At 42.5% G+C, this 13,105-nt stretch overlaps 1 protein-coding gene across 4 annotated transcripts in view; it reads right to left on the bottom strand.

Moving 5' to 3' along the window:
• The window catches only part of ACSL4 (acyl-CoA synthetase long chain family member 4), an 81,367-nt gene that overhangs the window by 17,275 nt on the left and 50,987 nt on the right, over nucleotides 1-13,105 (bottom strand). For all 4 annotated transcript variants that reach the window (XM_036740396.1, XM_036740398.1, XM_036740399.1 and 1 more), the window contains 3 exons: nucleotides 8,081-8,231; nucleotides 7,629-7,752; nucleotides 1,377-1,448 (listed from right to left, as the gene is read on the bottom strand). In XM_036740396.1, coding sequence (XP_036596291.1) covers nucleotides 1,377-1,448; nucleotides 7,629-7,752; nucleotides 8,081-8,231 — 347 coding nt within the window. The remainder of the gene's footprint in view (nucleotides 1-1,376; nucleotides 1,449-7,628; nucleotides 7,753-8,080; nucleotides 8,232-13,105) is intronic.

The following is a 13,105-nucleotide window of genomic DNA, read 5'->3' on the forward strand; positions in this document are numbered from 1 at the left end:
GAGGTAAAAAAAGGCACATAAGAAAGAACCAAGAACTCAGAGGCAGGAGGCTCAGGGCCCTGGTACTCTGATGCTAATTATAAGCTGTGTGTCCTTTCCAAACCTGTTTTTTCAGCTGCAAAATGGGGATAATTTGCACTACCTACCATACAATGTTGCTGGGGAGAGAAGTGCTTTGTAAAGCTTAGAAAGCACTATGGAAATGTGAATTTTTATCATTACATAGAAAGAAAGGTTCCGTCATGTGAAACAACTTTATTATCTGCTTGACTGAAGTAATTTTGTAGTCTAAAATTAAGAAGACCACAAATCATGGATTTCTTAGAATAGAAGATGAGGATTTTAATTTTCTTAGGTTTGCCACATGAAAAAAACTAACATTGCAAGAGACATGTATAGAGGTGAAGTTGGGGTCATAAGAATGATAGTTCATCTATCCAAGAAACATATATGCAAATATATTCCACTACAGGCATAACAGACTTGGTCCTATTTTAGTTTTAGAAAAGTCAAATTGGCCAAAATCTTATTAGCTAGTGGTTTCAGCTCTGTTCAAAATCATTTCCAAACTCTCATCTCAGAAAGGCTATAAAAGTCAACATCCAGGGCAGCAAGGTGGGGCAGTGAGCAGAGCACCGGCCCTGGAGTCAGGAGGACCTGAGTTCAAATCCAGCCTCAGACACTTAACACACTTACTAGCTGTGTCATCTTGGGCAAGTCACTTAGCCCTCAGGCCATGCAATGCCAAAACACATGGAATAAGTTTAAGAAGGCCTGGCTAGATGATCCATTTCCAGCTGGAGAATCATAGAATGCTTGAGCTGGGAGGGGCCTCCAAGGTCCAACTTCTGCCTGAAAAAGCTCGGTCTCCAAGGAATCTGTTCGAATACTGGCTGTTACTATAGCAAAGTCCCCTCACTGACTTACTTGAAAACAGTATTACCTTTTTTTTATCTTGTTTTCAAGTACATATTTAGGAAGTTTTCATTTCTTTTTCTCAAATGTTTGAATGACTTTTAACCACCCAACTAAGAAACTTACTTTTCTTAGGCATTGAATAAAAAGCCAAGTTATGAAAATGGCCACCCATAATGCTATTAAAAAAAAAGGCATGTGGTGCCTACATCATAAACAAATTCATGATCAAGACTTATGTATTGGAAATTCGATTTGTAGTCAGAAGGCCTGGGTTTAAGTCCAGCTTCTGACACCTGGACTAGCTGGATGGTCTTGGAAAAGTCAAATAATCCTTTGGAATTTTACTTTTCTGTCTGCTGTGCTGAATAGGGCCCTTGTGAGAAAAGTGCTCTGTGAACCTTAAATGATAAAGAAATGTGAACCATTATTATTCACTGCTGACGTTAGCCTCTACTTACCGGAACAGCTGCCATGAGGGTAGGCTTCAGAACACTGCAGTCGCCTTTGCTTCCTTTTTTAATTTTGCTGGACTGCAACAGAAAAAGTTCAACATGTTAACTAAACAAATCACAAAAAAGTTTAAAATAACTCAGATGCTTTCTTAGTGCAAAAGTATTCAAGTGTGGTACGAGTATTACCTGAGCCTATCCAACAAGAGCTACAGATGAAAACTGCTACCATACTAGTTTGATGTTGATGGATCTGGGATTTCCCAACCCCAACGTGCCTTCTTGTTCTAGTGGATTTTTATCTATATCTTTCCATAAATCTTCAGGCCTAACCATGGATCAGCTGGTCCCCAAGGTTCTGTCCCAGGCCTTCTTCTCTTTCCCTCTATGATCGAATCAGTTCCCATGGGCTCAATTCTCCTCTCCATACACATGACCCCCACATCTCTACATTAAGCCCTGGCTCTCCTGAGCATCAGTCCCATATCACCGACTACCTAGTAGACATTTCAAACTGGATTTCTGGTAGGCATCTCAAACTTCACATGCCCCAAATGATTTTCTCCTCAAAATCTACAACTACTTCCTAAATTCCTTCTTTTTGCTGAGGGTACCATCACACTCCCGGTAACCTAGCTTTATAACCTTGGAGTCATCCTCAACTCCTGCATCTCACATCCAATCAGTTTCTAAGACTTGTTGATTCTACCTCCACATCATGTCTTGGATGTGGCTCCTTTGCTCCATTCACACTCTAGTTCTGGTCTTGATTGCCTCGAGTGGACTATTAGAACAGGCTGCAATTTGGTCTGCCTGCCTGGAGCATCTCGATCTCTTTCCATGCAGCTGCCAAAGCACAGATGTGACCATGTGACTCCCCTAATCAATAAACTTCAATGGCTCCCTTTTACCTCTAAGGATCAAATACAAACTCTTCTGTTTGGCATTTAAAGCCCCTTTTGAACAGTTCCAGCCTAGTTTTTTTTTAATTTATCTAATTTCTAATTATCTAATTTTTTAAATTATCTAATTATATTTCCCCCCAGTTACATGTAAAAACAATTTTTAACATTCATTTTTAAAACTTTGAGTGCCAAATTCTCTCCCTTCCTCCCCCATCCCCTGCCTCACCATTGAAAAGGCAAGTATTTTGATATAGGTTATAAATGTGCAGCCATGCAAAAAAAACACTTCCATAATAGTCATGTTGTGAAAGAAAACATGGATAAAAAAAATGTCAAGAAAAGAAAGTTTAAAAAGTCTGCTTCAATCTGTATTCAGACACCATCAGTGCTTTCTCTGGGGATAGAGAGCATTTTTCACCATAAGGCCTTCAGGGTTGTTTTGGATCCCAACCTACCTTTCTAAGTCTATATATTACTCCTCTCTCCACTCAAGACACTCTCTCTCTCTCTCTCTCTCTCTCTCTCTCTCTCTCTCTCTCTCGGTGGTGCAGCCAATGTGGCGTTCTTGCTCTTCCTCACACACAACATTCCATCCCCCATTCCTGTGTCTTTGCACAGGCCTGAGGAATGTATTCCCTTCTGTCTTCCTAGTCTCAGAATCCTGGGCTTCCTTTCAAATACATCTCATATGGCACTTCCATCCTCAACCTCCCAATAGCTAGTGCTCTTTGTCCAATAGAATATAAGCTCCTTGAGGGCAGGGAATGTTTTATCGTTGGTTTTCTATCCCTGGGGCACAATGCGAGACACATAATAAGTGCTAGTCCATTCTCTGAATATCTCACAAATGCTCAGGCAATCCAGGCTATCCATTTGTCCTTATGTTATTGGCCCACCTCTGATTCTGGTGAACTAAATGCCTGATAATGACGGTGATTTCAGCATCTTCTCAGGCACAAGTCATTACTGATAATATATTTGCTCACCATGCATCTTGTCACTGTCCTTCTCATTATTTGTATTTTATACTTTTCTGAGATCATGGCATTCCCCGATTTAAAGCCATCTAGTATCACTGAAAGACCACTGGTTTTAAAGTGCACCCAATTGTAGGGAATCAGAAACAAAAGTACATCTATCCCTTCTAATGTTTTCATGAAGAACACCCCCTCAACACATATACAGATTATCCCATTGGGATGCTGAGCATATTTTATTAGGGTGAGCATCCTGGGAAATTTTTAAAAGGCAAATATTTAAAATTTAATCATAAGGAATTACTTTTCATTCATCGAGCCTAAAAATTAACTTTTTAAATTAACAATTAAACTTTAGAAATATGAACTTAATTAAAAATGAGATAAAAAACATCAATTTTTTGAGATATTACATGCAGAATAATTTTGTATAGTTTAGGGGAAAAAGGCCCATGGACTGGTAGTTGGGAATCTCTTATCAGCTGTCTTTTTGGGTGGAAGGCTCATCTATGATCTTTCTCTTCTTCTGAGATCTCCCCTCTTTGAAATAGCCTAAAAACCTATCCAAGTCGATCCTGCAGAAATTCTGTCTACTACTCTTTCCTGACTCCACCTTGAGTACCATTACCTTTACTTCATCATATAGCACAACAACTATTGTGTGGTGGGAGCCAAGTCCGAATTTGGTGCTTCTACCACTGTTGCTAATAGAAACATGAGTAGATATGTTTGTAACAAACATCTACGAATAATCTCAGGCAGATCTGGCTTAGCTGGCTTTCAAGTTTGCCTGTCACAAAGAAGTTTGTTATTCTCTAAATTTGGACATTTCCCAGCTTAAACCATATCTAATAAGGGAAACAGGAAATCCAAGGCAGGCTCCTTTCAAGGCCTGATGTTTCTAGAAGCTTTGCTCATGGAAGATGTTGCGGCTCTTGGGCTACTCTGATTCTGTCTAGCTTCATAAGAATGGTGAGATAAGGGGAAAAAAGTCCCCTGGAGGGAGAAGAAGAGATGAATGTACTAGGAAAATGTGAAGACTTGGGTTATGAGAAATCTGCACCGGAGAGAAAAGGATGTGCTTGGGGACAGCTGTGGATAAGCACCTGCTACAGACAGTGACCTGGGGAGCTCCAGCTTCTGTTGGGCACACCCTCCTCCCCTTCTGTTGTTTTTTCCAAGTACTATCACTAGTTTTTCATCTTATTTACTTTTTCGGCTTTTAAAGTACTATTCGGTCTGCCAGCAGAGCAGCACATATTGACCAAGAAAAAAGGTCAGCTCTAGTAACTCACTTCTTAAAGGGGGGGAGGGGGAGAATGGGAGGGAGATCTGCCTCCACAGTTTTGTTTCCTGGGGAGTTTTAGAACTTGGGGTTTCTAGAAGGATTAAGGATTCATCATAGTACAGTTAACCAATGAGACAAGTATACATCCCTTAAAGCCTTCTTTATAAAAGGCTTCCACTATCATACTTAAATTACTGAATGGAAAAAGCCAGGCCATCAACAATCTCAAATTTCTTTGCGTTCCCCAGACTGGAGCAATTGTTTCCAGGAAGGAACAGAAGAAATGGGCTGCTTGTGGCTGGTTTCCAAACTTCCTATCAGGGAAAACCCTACAATATTCTTAGCTTACTGCAAACTTTTTTTCCCTTTCAATAACTGTAGAATATTATAGGCATCTTCCCTTTACATGCAGTTATAATTTAAGATTAAAGCTGGGAAGAATTTTAATAACAAAAACTCCAAGGAAAACATCTAGTCATCAACTTGGCTCCCAGACTAAGCCACTACTACTAAAGTTTCACCAGATGAAGTTAAGTTTTGTTTGATCATTTACATAATGAAACTAATCTGTCTTGTTCTTCATTAATATTGGACCAGGTTTTAAATTTGATCTTTTAACTTAATAATGCATCTAACTATAACAATATGTGCCCACATGGGTAGTCCCTAACTTATACACAGGTTGTATTCCAAAAGTTCACTTGTAAGTAGGTTAATTCAAAGTCAGAAGCCATCTCCATATAGAAATGCCATTAGAAAGGCAGGTTAGACACATTGGCTAGCCCACAGGAGTCTATAGAACCCATAATGTAGCCTGTACCCCAATTCTTCAAGGGCCTATATTTTTGTCAGTATGGGTACCTTTTTCCATACAACCACAGACTTTAACCCTTCCGTAACCATCCTATAAGAGGATGGTCTTCAAGAGTTGTCTGTCCAAAAATGTGTTACCCTATGGCCAAATTGGTGATGATGGCAGTTCATCTGAAAAAGATCTGAGGCACTTAGCGGACTGTTAGTTCACCATGAGTCAGCAGTGTGCAATGGCAACCCCCAAAGCCAGTAGAATCTTAGGCTTCATTATGCCATTAAGCATAATGGCTAAGACTATAGAGCTGATAGCTTCACAACACACTGTCTTGGTCAGACCAAACTTAGGGCACTGTGTCCAGTTTGGGATGCCACATTGTAGAAAGGTCACTGATCAGTGGGAGAGAGTTCAGAGGATGGCAATCAGTATGGTGATGGGGCTGGAGATGTTTAGCATAGAGAAGATAATGTGACAGTTGTCTTCAAGTATTTGAAGGACAGTCACATGGAAGAAGCATGTGACTTGTTCGGTTTGGCCCTAGAGGGAAGAACTAAGAGATAACATATCGAAGTTGCAAGGTGGCAGACTTTGGCTCCCCAGAAGGAAAAATGACCTAACGACCAAAGCTCTCCAAAAGTGGGAAAGACGTTCTCAAGAGGTGGTGGGTTTCCCCTGACTGGAAGTCTTCTACCAATGGTGTCAGGTGATGCTGGAGAGTGGGGGATCTATGTTTGAGGATGGGTTTGGAATAGCTGGCCTCTGGGGTCTATTTTAACTCTAAAGTTCTATGATCAGCCTCTTTGAAACTAGCTAGGCTGGGCCCTTGAACAACAGACTGTTCATTACCTGGCCTACACTCTAGGCCTTTCTCATTTGGTAGAACCAGGCAGAGACAGTATGTGAGGAATAGAACAGAACCATAGAAATAATGGTGATGTCTAAAGGCCTCCTCCACATGTTCAGTGGATCTTCTAGGGATCCACACGTGGAAGAGAGTTATGGAAGATGAAATGGCATGGATGGGTTGCAATTAGCACCAGTGGAAAGAATAACCACATTGATGAGATCACTGAAGTATAGAAATACTATAAAAGGTAGATAGGTTCGATGGCAAGACGTTTCTGACTTCCAACTCATGATGCTAGGAATTATCTTGTATCTATCTCACTGGGGTCACATCCTGCCACCCAGCTTGGTTTCAAAGTGGGAGGAGGAGAGAAGTTCTGGCAGCTAGAGAAGGGGGAGTCCTTCCCCTTGTGCAGTAGCACAACTTTTGGACCTCGAAGGCTGAAAATGTAGTGGAAAATAGTTGGGAGGAGCAGTGTGCTTTGCAAGCCACATTGTCTGTGATGAGTTTTCTAGTTGCCTGCCCCTTAGCTCTTTCTGGATTTCTGATTAATGCTTTTTTATAGTAATGTTTACTCTAGTGGGAAAAAAGAGAGAAAGATCAGATTATATGTACAAGAAGCTATAAGAGTGCCTATGTGGTGCAATGGATAGAGTGGTGGGTCTGGAGTAAGGAAGACTCATCATCTTCCTGTGTTCAAATCCAGCTTTAGACACTTACTAGCTATTCAACCTTGGGTAGGCCAATTAAACCCTGTTTGCCTCAGTTTCCTCATCTGTCAAATGAGCTGTTGAGGGAAATGGCAAACCACTGCAGTATCTTTGCCAAGAAAGCCTCAAATGGGGTCACGGAGAGTTAGACCTGACTGAAAAGAACAAGCCACTAAAAGTGGTTTGAGAGGTGCTTCCAACTGATGAACTGAATCCCTCAGGTAGTTGGGGTCAACTGTTAAGTTTGGGAACATCGCAAGTTCCCAATTGCAATTCCAAGTTAGGAGCTGCCCACGTGGACGGATGTTTTAGTTCTAGTGCTACCAGTAGCCTATGGGGGGCATAGATAGGGATGAGCTGCTCCACCTCTATGCCACAGGTGAAAGTATCTTCTGAGGCCCTTTAGGTGTCTTGAACTGACACAAAGATGTGTCCCCCCCAAAATGTGCACATGAGAGAAATACCTAAAAAAGTCTGACCGCTCTTGTTTCTACAGTCTTGGTTGAGAAAATTAAATGATTAGTTTTGCAATAACATTCATAGGCAAAACCATGCTTTCATAAGTCATTCGTCCATCATACCACAGACCACAAAAGTCATGAGAACTATTCAAGTCACAAGAGAAAGTTGGTGTTGAACTAAAGTGTCTATTGCTTTCCAATAATGCGTTATTAGTTAAACCAGCTCAAGACAATTTAGTCAATGAACTGAAAGGTTTGTCACCTGATCCGACAGGGTAAGAGGAGAAGAGTATCCAATTCTGCAGCCATAGGTAAAGCACGATATTTCTGCTGTCAATTCTAACACGTGAGCCAAAGGCAAGTAGCCAATGTAGGTGTCCTTTGGTCTGAAAGGGAAAGAAGACTTGGATTAAAATCCTTTCAAGATATTTCAGATTAGGAAAACCCTGAAAATAAATGTCATTATAATATTGTAATAACATATCAATTATTAATGATAAACAATGGTTAATAAATAAATAATATTAAATAAAATTAACAATACTTATAATATTATAAAATTTTTTATTATGAATAATTATATAAAATTAAATAAAAATTATCATGAATAATAAAATTATTTTGAAACTACAAAGTAGCAGGTCTAGTAAATGACAAACATAAGTGCCAATCGCAGAGCCCTTGGTCACACACAGGGGGCTAAAGAGTCCTCACCCGAGCCCAGGAATTCTCTCACACTGGCCAGTCATTCCAGCTATCAAGTTGCTGTGATGCATCATCACTCCTTTAGGCCTGCCTGTGGAGCCGCTGGTATACATAACGATTGCTAGGTCAGAGGGAGATGGTCTATTTGGAAGAATGTTTGCTAGAAGACAGAAAAAGAGTCATACTTTCTTCAGCTGAAACAGATTATCATGCTAATGACAACAGGAGGAACAAGTTCTAAACGGCACCCTGCAGATGACATGCAGTCCAACCGGCCCAGCCCAGTCCCAACACCACCACAAGATGCCCATTGTAAGGTACTCAAAGGTCAGATCCTTTGAGGGCTGAGAAAGGCCCTTTCTGTGAACCTTTGTTCTGGCTGGCCTTATAATTGGGGACAATTGGCTTCTTTCTTTCTTCTGTTCTCCCCTCCCCTCTTCCCCATTTTCCCAACAATCATTTTCACCTTCTGTTTTTGGATACTGCAAACAAGAACAACAACAACCCTAGAACCAGACCCCACAACTAACTCATGGAAGATGACAGGCCATTGGAGTCCATTCTCAGTGGCATGTTGGCCAAAAACTGCTACAAGGCAGGCCCCTGCGACTGCTCAATAAAATACCTGAGGCCTCCCTCATCAAGTTAGCCCAGCTGCCTATCTAGGCCTAACCAATCCCATTTATCTTATACTAGTGTTGGACCTGGTCAGGGCCAATTCAACTGTATCTCATCTGCAAGGTGGGCAGCTAAGTGGTTCAGTGGATAGAGTGCCAGGCCTGGAGTCAGAAAGACTTCTCTTCCTGAGTTCAAATCTGGCCTCAGACACTTACTAGCTGAATGACCCTGGGCAAGTCACTTCACCCTGTTTGCCTCAGTTTCCTCATCTGTAAAATGAGCTGGAGAAGGCAATGGCAAACCACTCCAGTATCTCTGCCAAAAAAAAACCCCAATGGGGTCACAAAGAATTGGACACAACTGAGAAAACTGAAAAACAACAAAAGGTGAAATTGGGCAGCTAGGTGGCTCAGTGGGCAGCTAGGTGGCTCAGTGGATAGAGTACCAGGCCTGGAGTGAGGAAGACTCATCTTCATGAGTTCAAATCTGGCCTCAGACACTTCCTAGCTGTGTGACCCTGGGCAAGTCACTTTACCCGGTTTGCCTCAGTTTACTCATCTGTAAAATGAGTTGGAGAAGGAAATGGCAAATCACTCCAGTATCTCTGCCAAGAAAACCCCCAAAAGAGTCACACACAACTGAACAAGTGCCCTTCCATTCTTTCAAAAGGGAAAGAAAAGGAACCTTAAGCAGCTAGAGACTGTACCTTTTATCAGATGGAAGTGGAAGGACAATGTGACCCAGAAGAAAAGAAGGCCCACTGACCACCTGAAGGTAAGAGTGCAAGTTCAAGGCTCTGGCTGTGGGAGGAGGAGCTTGGCCTCATTGCGGAAAGAAGCAGCTGCATCCCATTTCCCTGGGGCCTAAGGATATGGCTTCACTGGGGCCCTCAGGCTAGAGGGCATTTAATAAATCAAAACCCAAGCATGGGTGGCTGGGGCCTCCCTGCTGAAGGAGCTGGAGAAAGGTCTTTTTGTTGCCCGAGCTGAGTCTAGATCTGGGGTGTGACTGAGCTGAGACTCCACCATTTAGGACCATGTCTGCTGGGGAACTTGGGGGCCATTTTATCATCGACACAAAACTAGAAAGTGTTGCCAAGTCACAGTTAGTGTCCTTGGTTATGGCTTCAGAAGGTACAGGTGGGTTTGGGCTCAGGAACAGCTGGCTGATAACATGGTGGATAAATGCACTGGGGTGGCTTGGCGGGGTGGGGTGGGGTGAATCCTTGAGAGCTAAATGTGCAAGGAAACAGCAGATTAGAAATGAAGGTTACAGATAAACCATGTTTTCCACAAAACCTGTTTAAAAAGACAAGGCCTGAATAATTTTTTTAAGAAGGGCTTCTCTACTTTTGTTTTCTTTTAGACTTGTGCTGTGATTTCACAGGTCTTGGTGAGGAAATATCTTCTACCAAGGCAGGCTGGCCCATCTACAAGTTCTCGGCCTAGAGCTAGGTGGGCAAACAACGAGCCCTCGGGCCACATCCAGCCCAATGCCTGCTTCTGTACTGCCTGTACACTTTGAGATGCTCACAGGCCACACGTAACCAGGTGCTCAGCTACATGTGGCCAGAGGGGCCACAGTTTTGCTAAGGCCTGTCCTGGAGGGTTGCCTAGAACCCTAAGCCCAGAGTCAGTACCTGAGCTGAGCTCAGGCTAACACTACACAGACGGCTTCTTAGCCACTCTATCCTGTTCACTCTCCTGTGAGGATACAGTTGTTTCAGTTGTGTCTGAGTCTGTGATCCCCTTTAAGGTTTTCTTGGCAAGGCTACTGAAGTGTTTGCCATTTCCTTCTCCAGCTCATTTTAAAGATGAGGAAACTGATGCAAACAGGGTAAAGTGACTTGTCCAGGGTCACACTGCTAGGAAGTGCCTGAATTTAGATTCCTGTGAGGATATAATCTTATTCAAAAGAGATAGACTAGATAAAAGGGATGGTGGGAGAGCCCCAAATATTAAAAAGATGTGGAGAAATCTAGGAGACCAATACAGGAGAGCACATTCAAATAAGGCCCAACAAAGGGAGAAGCAGGTGATGCCACCATCCTGGACCAGGCCACTGAGGAGAGAAAATAGAAAAGCAGAAGCCTACCAAGGCTGATCTGCAGCTGTGCTCTAGGCCTGAGAAGGAACTTGAACTGTCCAGGCACCTCCTAGAGCTTTCTCTGCTTTGTCCAAAACCACTCTGACTGCTCATTTTGGGCTTTGTGGGAACCATTTCATTATTCAAAAAGGTGAAGAAGTGAGAAAAAAGGATCTATTCTTCTAGACTCCCCTGTGGAGGGAGGAGCTGGGATAGAACTCTGTACCCTAGATTTGGGGAAAGTATATTTCAAAATGATTAGAAGAAAGGATTTGTAGGATTCTGAGGCCTAAACTTCTGCAGAGGATGTCAGCCCAAGAGGTTGAGGGACTCATGGAATCCTGAAAACAGCAGCAGAAACAATTCTGATTAAGAGAAGAAACTGATGTGGCTACCCAGAGAACTTCATGTTTAGCTTGGATTTGAAAAAGGTATGAGAAGGGGAGATGGAGGGGGGGAGACAGGCACACAGAGAGAGAAAGACACACAGACACACACAGACACAGAGAGACACATACACACAGAGACACACACAAATATACAGACGCACACACAGAGACACATACACAGAGACAGAGACACACACACAGACACAGAGACACAGAGACACATATGCACACAGAGACAGAGAGACACACACAGAGAAAGAGAGACAGAGACACACACAGAAAGACACACACACACACCCAGAGACAGATACATACAGAGAGACAGAGACTCACACAGACACACACAGAGACACACAGAGAGACACACATACACACACAGAGACACAGAGAAACACAGAGAGACAAAGACACAGAGACACACACGACACACATACAGACACAGAGAGATACACACACAGAAACAGAGAGAGAGAGGGAGGGACAGAGAAAGAGAGAGAGAGAGAGAGAGAGAGAGAGAGAGAGAGAGAGAGAGGCAGCTAAGTAGAGATGACTGCCAAAGCGTGGCATGTGGTCCAGTAAGAATAGCATTGGGACCACTAAAGCATCCAAGGAGCACAAAAAGGCTGGTAAAAAGCCAGGGTGGGTGAGAAAGAGTGAACTCAAAGAAGGAAGAGTGCTGCTCGTTGGGGTGAATGGGTCAATGATAACAAAAGAATGCCAAACTATTTTACTTGTATTTTCCCTACCAGGGAGAAAGGTCTTTGGGTTAAAAAGGACAGAACAAAAATAGTTACCAGGGATTTAAACCCGTAGATGTAAGAAGATGAAAGACCCTAGCTGCCCTCAATGACTTCAGCTTACCAGGCCTAAGACAACCTACATCCTCGGTACTGAGATGGGAGTGCTGAGCTATTCTTTGTGATTTATTTTTTGGAAAGATCAAAGGGGCAACAGAGGTACCACACGAATGGGGAAGAGAAAATGCCCCAGTTTCCTAAAAAAGGGAAGGATTTCTCCTTCTGCACACTAGTAGCCAGTGAGCTTGGCTTCTATACTTGGCAAAATTCTAGAATGGATTCTAAAGGGATAACGACCACTTAGAAAAGGAAGCCAGCAAGGCTTCACTGAGACTAGATTATTAACAATTTCCTTTTTTTTTTGGTCAGGGTTATTTGACTTGTAGATTAAAGGAATGCTATGTACACAGTATATCTAGATTTCAACCAGAAGATGAAGAGATGTGTCCTCTGTGAGAGCAGTTAGGTGGCTTTAGACCTGGCTGAACGATCAGGCCCAAAGGGTAGTTGTGATAACTGCCTTTTAAGTACAGAAAGGACTCATGGTGGGGAGACATTAGACTTGACCTGCTTGATCCTGAATGATACAAGACCAATGCGTTGATGTTGCAGAAAGCTAGATTTCAGCTCAACAGAAGAAACCATTTTCTAGCAACTGGAGCTGTCCACAAAGAGGAATGGGCAGCCTCAGGAGGTATTGGGACAGCCCTTGCTGGATCCAGGCCTTCTTTGAGGTCTGTTCTGATATTGGCTGGGCTAGGTGACTTCTGAGTTCCTTCCAATTAATATTTCTGTGCTTCTTTGATGAAATCACCAGCTACTTGAACTTTCTGGTTACTTTACTGGGGTCCTATTGAGATTGTGCTGGATTCCCCGCCCCCACCCCGGCTGAGAGCATTACTTCAATTATCTGCTGCTCCAAGGAACCCTGGCCCTTCAGTTTTTGCCCATGCAAGTAATACATAACCTATATTAACCAAACTTTTACTTTGAAGTCTTGTGTTTTCTACCAAAGAGGAGAAAAAACCCTGAAAAGCCTCTAATCTTATAGTCAGAGATAAGAAGGCAAGAGTAGTTCAGTTCTGTGAACTTGTTTCTAATTAGTGGCAGACAAGTCCCAGCATGAAATCTGACGATTATTGTGA

Source organism: Trichosurus vulpecula (assembly GCF_011100635.1).
Source record: "Trichosurus vulpecula isolate mTriVul1 chromosome X unlocalized genomic scaffold, mTriVul1.pri SUPER_X_unloc_1, whole genome shotgun sequence".
NCBI classification, from domain to species: domain Eukaryota; kingdom Metazoa; phylum Chordata; class Mammalia; order Diprotodontia; family Phalangeridae; genus Trichosurus; species Trichosurus vulpecula.